This window comes from Choristoneura fumiferana, chromosome 10 (assembly GCF_025370935.1).
Source record: "Choristoneura fumiferana chromosome 10, NRCan_CFum_1, whole genome shotgun sequence".
In the NCBI taxonomy this organism is placed as follows: Eukaryota; Metazoa; Arthropoda; class Insecta; order Lepidoptera; family Tortricidae; genus Choristoneura; species Choristoneura fumiferana.
The window spans coordinates 20,471,274-20,485,667 of NC_133481.1; the positions used below are offsets into that span (position 1 = coordinate 20,471,274).

The 14,394-nt window shown below is 39.0% G+C and overlaps 2 protein-coding genes across 2 annotated transcripts; one reads left to right on the forward strand and one right to left on the reverse strand.

Annotated features, from left to right (window-relative positions):
• Nucleotides 1–404: 404 nt before the first annotated feature.
• LOC141432285 (uncharacterized) lies at nucleotides 405–3,381 on the reverse strand. Its single transcript, XM_074093834.1, is given in 3 exon segments — nucleotides 405–2,597; nucleotides 2,600–3,006; nucleotides 3,088–3,381. Coding segments are annotated over 2 exon segments (1,740 nt in total). The 5' UTR covers nucleotides 3,003–3,006; nucleotides 3,088–3,381; the 3' UTR covers nucleotides 405–1,260.
• A 471-nt stretch (nucleotides 3,382–3,852) lies between these two features.
• LOC141431670 (protein lethal(2)denticleless-like) lies at nucleotides 3,853–9,757 on the forward strand. The gene is made up of 4 exons (XM_074092852.1): nucleotides 3,853–4,016; nucleotides 4,100–4,299; nucleotides 5,884–6,010; nucleotides 6,829–9,757. Exons 1-4 carry the CDS (start codon nucleotides 3,974–3,976, stop codon nucleotides 8,484–8,486), a joined length of 2,028 nt encoding a protein of 675 aa, XP_073948953.1. The 5' UTR covers nucleotides 3,853–3,973; the 3' UTR covers nucleotides 8,487–9,757.
• The last annotated feature ends 4,637 nt before the right edge of the window (nucleotides 9,758–14,394 follow it).

The following is a 14,394-nucleotide window of genomic DNA, read 5'->3' on the forward strand; positions in this document are numbered from 1 at the left end:
GCGCTCGAAGGTTTCGCTAAAAAATAAACTGATGTTATTAAAACCAATCTGGCTGATGATTTCTAACACCTAATCAATAAATATATTATCCTATTTTGCACATAATCCGGCATTTACTTCAGTAAACACCTTAAATATTTTAGCAAAAATGTCCTTGGAAACAACAAGAGGTCATAATTTAGAACAATATTCAACAGCAGATAAATGGAAACTTCATCTGAAGTAACCAACAAGTTAGAATTCACACATACATACATGCCTGGCCATAAATACTAAATTACAGAATAACCCCTGGCGGCGCCACCTTCAATACAAAAAAAAGCGGCGCCACCGTCTATACAAAAAATTGTTCTTTGTACATAAAATTACAAATAACATGTTCTTTTTAAAATCAAGTTAATTAATTTTGGCGTCAAATAGCCAGCAAGGTGCACAAAAACATGTGATCAAAAAAGGTGCACTTTTATACAGTTATGTAGAATGTTTAGTTACATTTTTGAACGCCTTGTCACAATTAGAATTTTTGAATTTAATTCAAGTTTTGAATTCAATGCTCAAGTTAATGCCGAGGTTGAAATAGAATAAAATAATCATAGCAAAATCTTGTAGATAGCCAACATAATGATTTTATCAAGAAGTAGTTGTAAAGACAGCAGCGTAAACACCTAAATAACTGCCTTGTATAAACGCTGCACTGGGCACAGACACCTCAACGCATGGTGCGGCATGCTGGTTGGTTAAATAAATTAGCCATAGCTGATTGTCTGCCAATTATGCTAACCTCCTGTACACATGCCATTTTAATATATGTACAGAAATGCCTATTAGACATTTTCCATGGGATGTACACCATAATAACCTTTAAACAGCTCTTGATAGTACAGCGCAGCTACTAGCATAATGATCATAATGTACACACAATGCCAGGTCACATGAGCTGAAATCAGTCTACATCCATAAAAATGTTTGTAATGAATTTATAACTTTAATGTTAAATCTTTGCTCTTTAAAACTTGCTAGCACTGCAATCAATACTATTATGTAAAATAATAAAGTATAAAAATTATCATATACAGTTCACAATTCATCACTGGTTCTCTGACTACAAATCAGTCAAAATATCTGGATCAACTCGTCATCAAACAAAAAAATTTCAGCCCAATACCACACCATGTAATTGGGAGACTCCTAAATCACAAGATTTAATCCAACATTTCTACACATCCCATGGATACTTATACTAACTGGATAATATTAAAGCTATGACAAGTATTTCTGTGGTTTAAGCGGCTTATCGTCATCACTGTCAGAGAAACAGGCAGCAAACCCACTCTTTTCCCTAAATGAATCCTTAGCAGATTGTCCCGTTTTGTTCAGAGATTTCCTAGCACGGACACTTTTTGACGATAACCTCTTCTTTTTCTGACTGTCTCTGTGTTCGTTCTGCACAGGACTTGCCACATTCATTGTGGCCACCGAACTCACTTGTTCTGTAGAATTGCTGAGAACAAACACAGAATTTTCTGGATGTTTTGTAGCCCCTATGCTTCGCCCGCTCCTTGTTCTAGAGAGAACATCTGTGTTTTCTGAAGGGACACAAATAGGGCCAACCAATTTGTGGAGACTGTTTGATGTGGGCCTTCTAGAGCTTTGTTTAGAAGGCTCAGTTTGCTCCGAGTTGTCCTGTGTTGTCACTTCTATAAATGTTTTGTGTCTCTTTGGATATCTAGAGCCTATAGTGCTGGTGGACTGAAATGAGGTGTTGATACCATTTCTGTTCTCTTCTTTTGAGCTTATGTCTTTCACAACTTTCTTACTGTCCATGAATTTCAGCAAAGATGTGCTTTTGTCAAGTTGATTGGGTTTTGAGTCTTTGTCTATAGAAACAATATTGATTATGTTTTGCGAAGAGTCAGTGCTGCAGTTAAACACAATTGCCTTGGGGTCCCCAGTATTCATGGCTTTGTTGATACTTACAATCAGAGACTTTTCTTCCTTAGCCTGAGCATTCTGTCTAGATTCCTTGGCTAAATTTCGACTCGGTTTAGCCCTTAACTTTTTAGGTGTCTTTGAATTTATCTTAGTAGATTTAATGTAGTTTGCTGTGAAGCCAGACACATCACTCATATCTTCAAATTGTTCATTAAGAGCCCCATTAGTAATTTTTTGAGCAGGAGTACTGTTTCGTTTGTTACTGTGGTCACCACCAGCAAGAGTGGACATTCTTTTCTCTATATATTTTTTAGGTTCACATTTAGACAAGGCAGGATGGTCAGCACCATTAACAGGGTTTGTATTGAAAATTTCAAAGGAACTGTTCAAATGACTATTGTTGTTGTTGGCTTTCCGCATGCTCCGCCTCAAATTTGATATCACCTTAGGAGTTGAAGTTACCACTTTGTTTTTTTTATGCAATGTCGTTCTGGCATTGTTCTGATTTTTCATCTTCTTACTCTTTTCCTGCACAGAGGACTTTTTAATATTAAAATCAACATCAGATATGAGCGTATCAGAATTCTCGCTGCTAATAATTTCACACTTACGCTGGTCTGTTAAATAATTGTTTGGTCTCTCAGCAGTGTCGGAGGAATCTTCGGGGCCAGTTTTCGTTTTTTTTTCTTGGGCTCAGGGTCAGGACTGGGGCTGCGCAAGACGCGAGAGGCCGCGGCGCGGAGGGGGTTATCGTATCCTGCAAGGCAGGGCGCGCGCTTAGTCACTATCCAGTATGTGATCTCATCCATGTTGTTCATAAAGGGAGAGTCTTGGGCGATGCGCGGCAGCGGTGCGCGCGGCTCGGGGCGCGGCTCGGGGCGGCGGCGCGGCGCCAGCAGCCCAGCGCGCGCGCCGCCAGCGCCAGCGGCGCCCAACCGCAGCCCGCCAGCGCCAGCGGGGCCCAGCCGCAGCCCCCCAACGCCACCGAGCTTCCGCTTGACTCCACCGGACCACGCCAGAGCGCCCGACGCGACTCCTTGTCCATTCTCAGGATATCGATCACATTCCATAAACCTGCAAGCATAAACATACGGCTCGGATTGGGAGTAAATACTGGGTGATGCGGTGTGCTACGGGCAGATTGAGGTAGCTCACTTTCTGTCGCACGTCTTCCTTAGTGAGGAGAAGTCCAGCTCCAGGCGAAACGGAATGTTTCGACTGAAACTAATGTCATCACCGGGCAGCGGCGAAGTTCGGGATTTCACAACGGACGGTTAATGCTAAGCGATACGCGATGTTTTGGACGAGTAAAACTCCAAAATCACCAAGTTACAAAAGTAAATGATGTAAAAAGTAAACGTTTCGGTACAAATACGAATTTTCCTGACGTGATAAAAGTTCTTTTTCCGTGATTTCGATTTGACGCAACAACAATGAGAAGAAAGATGGCGCTCGTAATGGGTGGCCATAGAATAGAAGGCGTTGTTATTTATTTGCAAATAAAATAAAACGAAAATGGGTCCAAAGAAATAAAGTATTCCTTTAGAATACGAATTTTTGTGACTTTAGCAAATATTATCTTATAAGGCAACGAAACATAATTTTTTATCATTTGGAAAATTATATGGGCGTTTTTATCGTGTGCTGAATAATACTTTAAGAAGTTTCGTTATTGCTCGAGTTTGAATTGGAGAATTTCATTGGCAATCTTGTAAAGTACTAAATCATTGAAATTCATTTATTTCATGGTACTATGGTCTATAAAAAAAACTGTTTTAAAAATCATATTTTTCGTTAGCATTAATTAAAACATATACGTTCCATTTTCCGAATTACAATCAATGATGTACAAGCAAAACGCTTTTTTATTGACACTGACACTTGAAAAAATGAATGAAATGAAATGACAGGAGTGCGCCATTTTCGCGCCATGAGTGTGTTGATTGTTGCTTTTTTTTAGTGGCGAGACGCAATTCCAATCGTTTCTAGAAAACAAACCACCTTACTGTGGATCAATGTAGCTAAACTCACTATTAACAAGATGAATGACCTGCAGTATCTCATCGATAGGCAATTAGGCATATGTGAGTATAAAAAATATAATACGTACATTTTAATAGTACAAACGTTGCAACGTTACTTAAGCTAACATTTCCGTCTTCTGCAGACAGCCGCTACAACTACGACAACGTGTTGCGGCGGTTGGTGGTGGACGAGAGGGAGTGTTTCTACGGGCTTCAGCCGGCCGGCGCTGCGGCAGCGTCGTTCGACCAGGACCCGCCGATATTCGCTTGCCGATTCTCGGAGGCTCCCGGCTATGAACATATACTAGCGCTCGCTAACGAGGATGGCAAGGTGGCCATACAGGTAAAGATGTAATTTATTTGTGAAGGTTAAACATGCGTATGTTATAGAAGATGTTTCTAGACTTATTTATAGGCTAGCATTTTGTAGTGTAGCGCAATTAATGTTCATTTATTTTTAGTTTTAAAGTAGCTTGTGCTCAAATTGGTTCACCATTCTGTAGTTCCTTAAAATGAGTGTGTGGAGGATTTACTAAACAAGAACATAACCTACTTCTTTATGTCTGTAAAGATACAGATATTGTAGATTCAAGCCTTACTCCTATGGAACTAGTTTGTAAGACTTTAGTTTATATGTAAACAGATAGACAGTGCTGCCTCGGATGAGTGAGTGAGAGGCAATCTAACATTGCATTTATGCCATTTAAAAATGAAACTATAAAGGTCTAGTACAGGGATAGTTAGTTACTAGAAAATTATGCTTTTTATCTTTTTTTTTCTAATATTTTAAGGAGGATTAAGTACACCAAATGTGACTATGTCAGCCTCATGGGAAGCCACAGAGAACCTCATTAAACTCTGTCCTTCCCAGAGACGGAGTCTCTGTGTACAAGAGCATGTCTAATGAATTTATAAATTAATATGGCTTCATCTGACAAAGGCTTACTTAAGATCATATTCACACAAAAATTCACATGATTTAAATATTTTTTCCTAATCTCTCTTTTTAGAGTTCCATAGTCAACTAGTTTTGCTATCTCTGTCCGTCTGTCTGTCTGTCTGCGGCAAAGCTCAGAGACTGTTAGTGCTAGAAAACTGTAATTTGGCATGAATATATATATATATATCAGTCATGCCGACAAAGTGGTAAAATAAAATAATAACATAAAAAGTTATAGGGACCTCCCATCGACGTAGTGGTGTTTTTTTTCTCTCAACCAACCCTATAGTGTGGGGTATCATTGAATAGGTATTTTAAAACTTTTGGGGGGTTACCCAGACGATTTTTCGATTCAGTGATCTGTTTGCGAGATATTCAACTTTGGATGCAAATTTTCATTAAGATTGAGCAGGATGGGAGTAAGTATATTAAATTTACAAGGAAAATTATAACGGCTAAGATTGCTCGAGAATTATTAGTAGTTTAAGAGTAAATAGCAATCTAAGGTATTTTCGTACACAATATGAAATCCTTAGAAAAATATTACTTGATTTTTCATAACGGCTACGGAACTCTCTCTTGGGCGTATCCGATATGCTCTTGGCCGGTGTCGTTTGACTAAAGAATTATAGATGGTGATGCGAATGCTCTTAGGTAGACAGCCTACTATTCTATTTATTATAATATATTCTACTAGCTTTTGCTCGCGGCTTCGCTCCCGTGGAATTCGGTTATCGCGCGCCGTTCCCCGGGAACTCTGCATTTTTTCAGGATAAAATGTAGCCTATGTCACTCTCTGGCCCATAAACTATCTTCATGCCAAAAGTCATGAACAGACGGACAGACATACATACAGACACACACACTTTCGCATTTATAATATTAGTAATAAAATTGTTGCTTATTCCCTAATAATGTAATAATCAATTACCCAAATTCTGGGACAGTTGGAATAAGTGTTAATAAATAAAATTTGTGCGTTTGCAGGACACGTCGCTGGGCGGGGCGGGCGGAGCGGGCGGGGCGGGCGCGCTCGAGGGCTTCCAGTGCCACAACAATGCGGTGTTCGACCTGGCCTGGGCGCCGCGCAAGCTCAGCTTCGTCACTGTCTCTGGTACGCTTCATTAATGCAACTCGTTGGCATCATATCAGTACAGTCCACTGGCCTATATGTGCCTCCTCCGTCAACCTCCAGTAGCTTTGCTGTTAACCCGCAGCTTTAACCTCGTAAGGCCCAACATCCTAAGTTTAGGACATACATCAAAGCTAATGTCCAACTTCACTGATTGACCTTACGAGGTTAACCAAGCCCCTATTAATTAAAAGTTACAAGTGCTACAATTCTACATAATTTTTTGTCACTTTTTTGTATGAGAAAGTTAATAATTATGTAAATCCGTCCATTTTGTTGGTGGACAACCTGCGCTAAGTAATGCAACTAATTCCTACTAACAAAATATAGTAAAATAAACCATGATAATACCTAACCTATCATAATTTATCCTTTTATTAAAATGTTACTGCTGGCCTCTTGAAGAGACTTAAGTCACACAACAAGTTATAGTATATGCTTGGAGTTTCTTCAGGGAAATTCGCCAAAGAACTAAAGTGACCAACATAGCTCAAAGAATAAATATTTAAGGGCGGCTCCCATACAACGAACGTGATTGTTATGCCGTTTTTTGCTTGATATTAATAAATAACGGCAACAGATAGACGCTTGAAATATTCACAAAACCTATAGACAGAAAAAATAAATATTTAAATTAAAATAAATATTTAAGGGGGAAAAATCCCATACAAAAACTTGTTTTTTTTTCCGTTTTTTTGCTAATGTTGCAATGTTGCTATTCGCACCTGGCCGGTTTTATTTAAAATTCCTACTGGCTTTTTTCCGAAATCCATAACTTCAATACCATCCATAATTTCCAGGTGACCACACGGCCTGCCTCTGGGATGTCGCCGAAAGCACTCCCAAACGCGTGCTCGTCTTCTCCAACCACACTCGCTCAGTGAAGACGGCGGTGTTCCGTCCCAGCGAGCCGTCCGTGTTCGCGACGGGCGCCCGCGACGGACACATTCTGGTGTGGGACGTGCGCGCGGGCCAGGGACAGGCCGCCGTCGTCGTCAAGCCCGACAACTGCCTCATGAGGTGCCACTCGTCCGTCGCCCCCAAGACCCCCGGCTCCCACACCAAGAGACCCCGCTTAGACAACCACCGATCCATAAGCATCACCGGCCTCGTTTTCCAAGACGATACGACTCTCATCTCATGCGGGGAGTGCGATGGTAACATTAAAGTTTGGGATCTCAGGAAGAACTACAGCTCTTACAATCGGGAACCTCTCCCGAAGCACTCCATACCATACTGTGGAAGCTCTACCAAAAACGGGTACACTAATCTCATCATAGACGACGCCAGAATGAGACTCTACGCCAGTTGCATGGACAACGTCATCTACTGCTTCAATATTTCCACGTATAATTCCTTGCCCGAACAGAGGTATGTTGGTCACGAGAACAGCACATTCTATATCAAAACCAGCCTCAGCCCCGACAGTATGTATTTGGTGTCCGGTAGCAGTGATAAGAATGCATACATCTGGAATGTCAAATATTCCGAACCTGTAGTCAAACTGGTGGGGCATTGGGCCGAAGTGACCTGCCCTGCTTGGTGCCAAAAAGGAGATATGAAAATAGTAACGTGCAGCGACGACGCGAGACACAAAATATGGAGGATCGGGAGAGAATTCAATGTAAACCAGCTTGAACTGAAAGGGCATGCTGAAGCGGTCCCGAGGACAGACATTACCAACTTGAAGCAATGGGGCGCGCTGGATAAGACGCCTAGCTCTTTGAAAAGGAAGATAACGACGCCCAGGTCGTACAGCTCCAAGCGACTGAGGACCGACAGTATGTCAGTGCGGAAAACTAAGAGATGTCTGACAGACTTGATGAACGCTTCCAGAGAGGGCGAGGAACCTGAGTGTTCAAGTAAAAAGATGAAGTTAGATGTTGCTGTTCCTGAGGACACTGAACCGAAATTGTTACCGGCAGGTATCAAGCGACATAGTAATGTATTGGAAAACACTAGCCCAGAACTCTGCTCTTTAGACTCCGCAATGTCCAGCGAGTGGAACTACATCACGCCCAAAGCCGGCACATCATTCATGACGCCGACGAAGAATTATGAGAAGAAGACTTGTAAGAAGCTATCACCAAAAAGCCCAAAGACTATTTCTGCGAACACCAACCCTAACAGTTCTCCTGTCAAGGTGTCGCCGAGTAAGGTTAGGATTATAAGTTTCAATACGCCGACTAAAAACCTGCCAAATTTCGTTTTGGATGGCGAGGCGCCCCATCTGAGGCTGATGTCGCCCATCAAGAAAAAACAGGACACTACTAACTGGCTCACTCTAATGGTACGCGAGAGAAAGGGAAAGAGTGAAGTTGCAGAGAAATCGGCAGCTCCGTTAAGTCCTAAAGATAATGTTCCTGCTAGAAGAAACTCTGTTACGGAAAAAACGCCAAAGTCAAGTAAGAAACCTAGAACTTTACTCACATATTTTAATGTTTCTAGGGATAAATGAATTTTACAGTCGCCATTATAAATTATTTTATATTATAGGTTATTGTTACCGAAACTGAGGTAACTTAGAGATTAACTTTAATAATCTTAGCCCTTGCTAGCTCCGCTGCTGCAGTCTTGCAGTAAGATAAAAATTTCATTCATACATGCAGCAACATATTTTTATTTCTATACTTTTAATGGCGGCTGTAACATTTATGATATGATATTGTTCCATTCAGCCCATGATACGCTATCTTTACGCTACATAATTATTATCAAGATACATCATTCTTTTTTGTCCCTTGTTTTTCGTGAAGTCAGAAAGCAGGGAAGGATGCATTTTATCTACAATACGACAAAGATCTTAGTGGCAAAAAACGGAACTAACGCGACTGGTGTTGCAGGTGTCTATGGGCGGTGGTGATCTCTTACCATCAGGAGACCCACTTGCTCGTTTGCCAACCAATCGAATAAAAAAAAGACGCAAAACTTTGCTTATTACAGTTCGCCGTGAATGTCGTTTGTTTCTTTTGTTTGTGGGTTTTATTTTGTATTTAGAAAGAGAGCACTAATAATTTACCACCTGAGTCCTCACTTTATTTAACAGATCAACAGATGTAGTACTTAAGACCTAGATGTGGATCACCAGTTTTATTTTAGATATTATTTCGCCATTTTTTTTATTGAATGAACAATTTGTGCTTTATAAAGTACATTCAGTCGTTATTTTTAATGTTACAGATCTGTTCACTCACGAAGGCGCGCCCCTCCACATTTTATAATTGTAGTTTTAAACGTATCCGTACGACAAGTCTATGTGTGCGTAGCTCGAACGTGTCCTCAGTCGCAAGCGTACCGTCAGTCACGCACACTGAGACTAAGACAACGTGTAAAGTACGAGGTTCATATTGACTCGTGCACATTGATAATTAGCTGTGGAGGGGCGCGCCTTCGTGCTCTGTAACACTAAGAATAACGACTGAATGTACTTTATAAAGCACAAATTGTTCATTTAATAAAATAAAAAATGTCGATATAATATCCAGTGAACAGATCTGTAATTTGTTCTTTATAAAGGGCTCACGAGGATGTAGCTAATTATAGTAAAACTAAATAAATAAAAATACTTGTGCAAACGTCACCCACGTTCATTGAAATCTGTGTCGTATTGTACACTACTTATTATTGTATTAATAATTTCGTCAAGGGGTACGGTAGACTCGAACGAAATGCACATCAAATTGAAGAGCGTAAAAAATTAGTCAATCCGAGTCGACAACTTGTAGGCGGAAAATTTGATTATCGAGTATTACAAGATAGACTTGAATAAATTACTAAGTATATAATGGCGTTGCGAAGTTAACATGTCAAAGTCATCACATCAAAGTGGCGTTAGTGTCACATTATCACGTGTCACAGGTGTCACAGGTTTGCATTTCGTTCTCCATTGTGACCTTTTAAGGGTCCCGCACACGGTACGATTCGTCGATTTTCATCAGATCGATCGTACTGACGAATCGTTCCGTATATGGGGCCCTTTAGGTCTAATTTCTTTGATTATGAGACAGAGACATCATAGTTATTTGGGCAAGTAAGATTTAGGAGAAATATCTACTAGAGAAATACCGATACGTAGGTTAGCTGTGAAAGTACGTTTGTGATAATATTAAGGCTGGGAATATACGTCAGATTTTTCGATAAGTTGGTACGACAGTCTTTACAGTGCAGTGGCAAAAAATGTTTTACAAACATGTTATTATGAGTCTAACATTTTACCCGAGCGAAGCCGGGTTTTCATCTAGTTATTGTATATTTAGGCAGATTTAATTTAAGTAAAAATTCAAAAACAGCTGAATCTAATATATAAATTCTCGGGTCAAAAATGTTTGTGACCAAACTCCTTCGAAAACGGCTTGACCGATTTTTATGAGTTATTTGTGTATATCGGTAGGTCTGACAATAGGATGTAAACTATTTTTAAACGTCTACGCGGACGAAGTCGCGGGCAACAGCTAGTATTCTATAAGTCTAGTTTAAGAATACTCACCGGGTCGATGTTTTGTGATATCATGTAGCATTTTATTTTACTTTATTACATATAATCTATCTTATTTTATGCAATGACAGCATGTCTAACTTTTAAGGTTTTTAAGGCAAGGTGAGCCAGAGCAAATAAGTATGAGGTTATGTATGTCAAATTTGTGAGCGATAAAGTACAGTCAACGAACTGAATCATGTACTTTTGTGCTACTAATGTCATGTTGACAGCCATCTTTTGTCAAGGAAATCATAGTGAAATTGATTAATAAAAGGTTCTACCCTGGTGCGCACATGAATCAGTTTGACTGTATCTGAATTGACGTTCCGGAATGTAGGACAGTAATGCATGCCCTGATAATTCATGCTCTTAGGTATACGAGTAGTTTGTGTTAGAGATGAGTAAATCCAGAACTGCAGATTCAATAGAGTTTCGTTATCGCTTGGTTGGCTCTTTTCAAATCTGATTGACTCCAAGGAGTTGCTAACTAACTCCTATTAACCTATTAGAGCATCCGACGATCGGCGATTTAACAGTCGCTTCGCTTTCATTCAATCGCGTCGAGCCGGTACGGTAGTAATTTCGAAGTGACTCGCAGATTCAAGAGTCGTCATATCGAATTACGTTTCGTAATTTTGTTCACTTACTTTTAATAGCAAAACCTGCCTGTTTGAGGTGCTAAGGTGAATAGATAGATTTTAACCCTTTTCAAGGCATGGTGCATATAGAAACTACATAAATATACACAAATATTCGACCTTACTAAATATACAATATGGTGCAAAATCATTTGAATTCGTTAAAAATATTGTTCGTTTTTAAATTAATCTCACATAGGTAAACAACATAAAGCTATGACTTATTTTGTGGTAGCACCTTTAAATTCGCGGGGCCTAGAAAAGGGTTAATTTATAAACTTTTGTTATACTTCCCACGCGGTTTCACTTACACTAACTTATTACAATTCTTTTTGCAGATCTTTTAAGAATTTAATTTAATATAAAAATTTGAGATGTAGATATTAATTCTGGGTCACTTAGCCTAATATATGTATTTTATTTACGTGACAATATCAACTTGACCCGTTGAAACAAAATGAACTGTTAGATTTAAGCTTACCTGGTTATTTACTGTCTGAGAGCTTTTAGGTTAAGTAAACGTTTTACATTACGACTAGTCTATGCATTTTGAATCATACTCGTTCCTTGTGTCGTAACATGCGTGTTACAACGATATCTGTATGATCGGTATGTACAGTCAGCGTCAAACGTAGCGGATCACTTATTTACTCTGTCGCATTGACACATTAACAATATTGCATGGCGTTTAGTACGTAGCTGTAAAACGACAAAGTACGAAAGTGTATAGCTACTTTTGATGCTGATGTAAATGTTTTATTTAACTTGGTATTTTAATACTTGTCTCTTTGGCATGGGTCTTATATACAGGGCCGGATTTGAAGGTCCAAACAGACCTTGAGGCAACAAAGGGGCGGAGCGGACCTATCGAAATTTGTTTTTTTTTTTTAAGGCTCCATCGTGTGGCCCTTTCATGTAGTCCTGGAAGCTCTCCCCTATATCCGGCCCTCTATACATGTACCTATACTTTTGAAAATAAAAAGGATTCGCTTGATTTTCATTGTAAAATGGGATTACAAATAAATAAGCTTATTTGTAACGATCCTTGTCTAAAACATACTCTAACGCATTCACTGCCACCGACGTATATACGCGTCACCGTGACTTTCACCCTGTGCCGCTGTCATAATTATTCATACATTTTGAACGCACATGCGCGTCGATGGCACCTGTGGTCAGTCAAGTCAGGTGGCAGTGAATGCGAAATGTATTCAGATAAGAATTAAACTCAGACAGATAAGTATTATTTATTTTCATTTATCGTATGAGACTTAAGTGGCCGTTATTTTTAGTAGAATGAACCAGATACCATGTAAACATTTCAGTTTCATCTCTTGCAAAAATGCTTCGCATTTTCGATGGACGAAAGGCGAAAGTACAAAGTCGAACAAACTGAATCATATAGGGTGGAACAAGGGTGGAGCCTTTGTGTTACTAAATGTCATGTTGACATCCCATACTTTTGTCTAGGAAATCATAGTGAAATTGTTTTGTTTAAGTTTCCATCCTGGTACCACAGCCAAATATATGTGGTCTACCACCCTAAGGTTGATAATCGTTTGCATGTCACAAAACAATGCCAATAGACGTGTCTGTCAACTTGAAAGTTCGACTTTAGCGACATATTCATTTGATAGGAGCTTGTTTAAAAATTGATAGACCACTTATTTGGCTGATGGTACATGAATACAGTTCAATAAACTGTAATCATGTACCACATTTTGTTCAAGTGGTCTTTACAGCTAAAGCTTTCCACATCAGGTAAAATTGTAGAACTTAAGTTAGGTTGGTTTTAGCGCCGCTTGTCGATCAACCGCGCAAGTCTACATTAACTATTTTCAATATGTCATCATGTATGTCAATAAAATTCCTGGAGCTGGAGACATTTTGGAGCAGGTGTTTGTGGCAACATTATACCTAACTTTCCTTCACTATACTTGTCTTCACAACTGGCAGTATGTCCCACCGAAATAAGCTAGCTTTTGTAATATTTATTATAAGTTATTTGTCAGTTGAAATCTAAATGTGCTTTAAATATTTTGTTTTTTTCCTGGAATATCTCTCCCTACTGACCCTTCAGCTAAGTCTGTTTTTGTGTTCAGATATAAAGCCCCCCCCCTTTGCTTAACATCCCGTTTGGCAGCTCGCCTTCTCACTACCAACCAACATACCTACTCTAAATGACTATCAGCTCTTGGATTAACTTGGGTTATTTTATGTTCATACATTTATATTTACAAACATGTTATTTTATAGTAACTAAAAAAAATATCTAAACAACTCACCATCCAATGAACTAAAAAAATTTTGTTTGCTCACCACGACCATCCAACCAACTCCAACTCTTAAACCTTTTCTGGGCAAGTTTAAACAAGTGTAATTTTTCAAGTAGAGCTAAGAAAAATAACTTACAAAAAAATGTTCTAAATTTATGTATCATTATATGATACAATACCAAGAAGAGGGTTAAGTGGTCAGACTAAGTTTCGGTCTTCAGCAGTTATTGGTTCAGTTCAGGGTGAGTTGAGATTTTTTTTTTTTCATTTTTGGTTATAAGTCATGTCACAGGAAAATTCAACTTTTTTAATTTAATCTCTTCGTTTTGAGCGTTTTTTTTTAAACTAATAAGATCGAAATGAAATTACAAGAGAGTAACTTATAAAATCGTTTTATTACATCCCATTACGTTACGAGCATATAAAGCTAGATAAGTTTTATTGCAAATCACTTTTCTAGTTACCACTCCTAAGAATTAATCGAGCATCATTTTTGGTTTCCATAACATCTATATTCTTGATTGGGTTGGGTCGAATTTTGAGGTCTGGAGGCTGGGGAAGCTTCTACGGGAAAAAGAGACAAAAAAAATATAGAAAAGTTGCTGACCTGACATAATCTGGGATTTTTATTTGAACTGCTATGGCTCCTAATCCGGCCCTGATTACTTCTGTAGTCAACACATATTCTTCGCTGTCACTACTTTTAAATTGATAAAGCTCTCATCACAAAATTGTCAATTTTAAGTGAACTTAACAACACATGCAGGGTTCAAGGTTCAGTTTAGTTTACTTAATTAATTTGAGATACAAGTTTTTCCAAGTAGTTGACGGTGCACTGCTTAAATGCCTATTCAAATTCAAATTCAAATTATTTATTCAGTAAATAGGCCGCAATGGGCACTTTTACACGTCATTTTTTAAACTACCAGCGCTTTCGGAAAGACCATCATTGCCAAGAAGAATGCGCCGCAAGAA

Coding starts and splice junctions, on each gene's coding strand:
- LOC141431670 (XM_074092852.1), top strand. CDS start 3,974: ATGAATGACCTGCAGTATCTCATCGATAGGCAATTAGGCATAT. Junction 4,017..4,099: donor CGATAGGCAATTAGGCATAT/GTGAGTATAAAA, acceptor CGTCTTCTGCAG/ACAGCCGCTACAACTACGAC. Junction 6,011..6,828: donor CAGCTTCGTCACTGTCTCTG/GTACGCTTCATT, acceptor CATAATTTCCAG/GTGACCACACGGCCTGCCTC.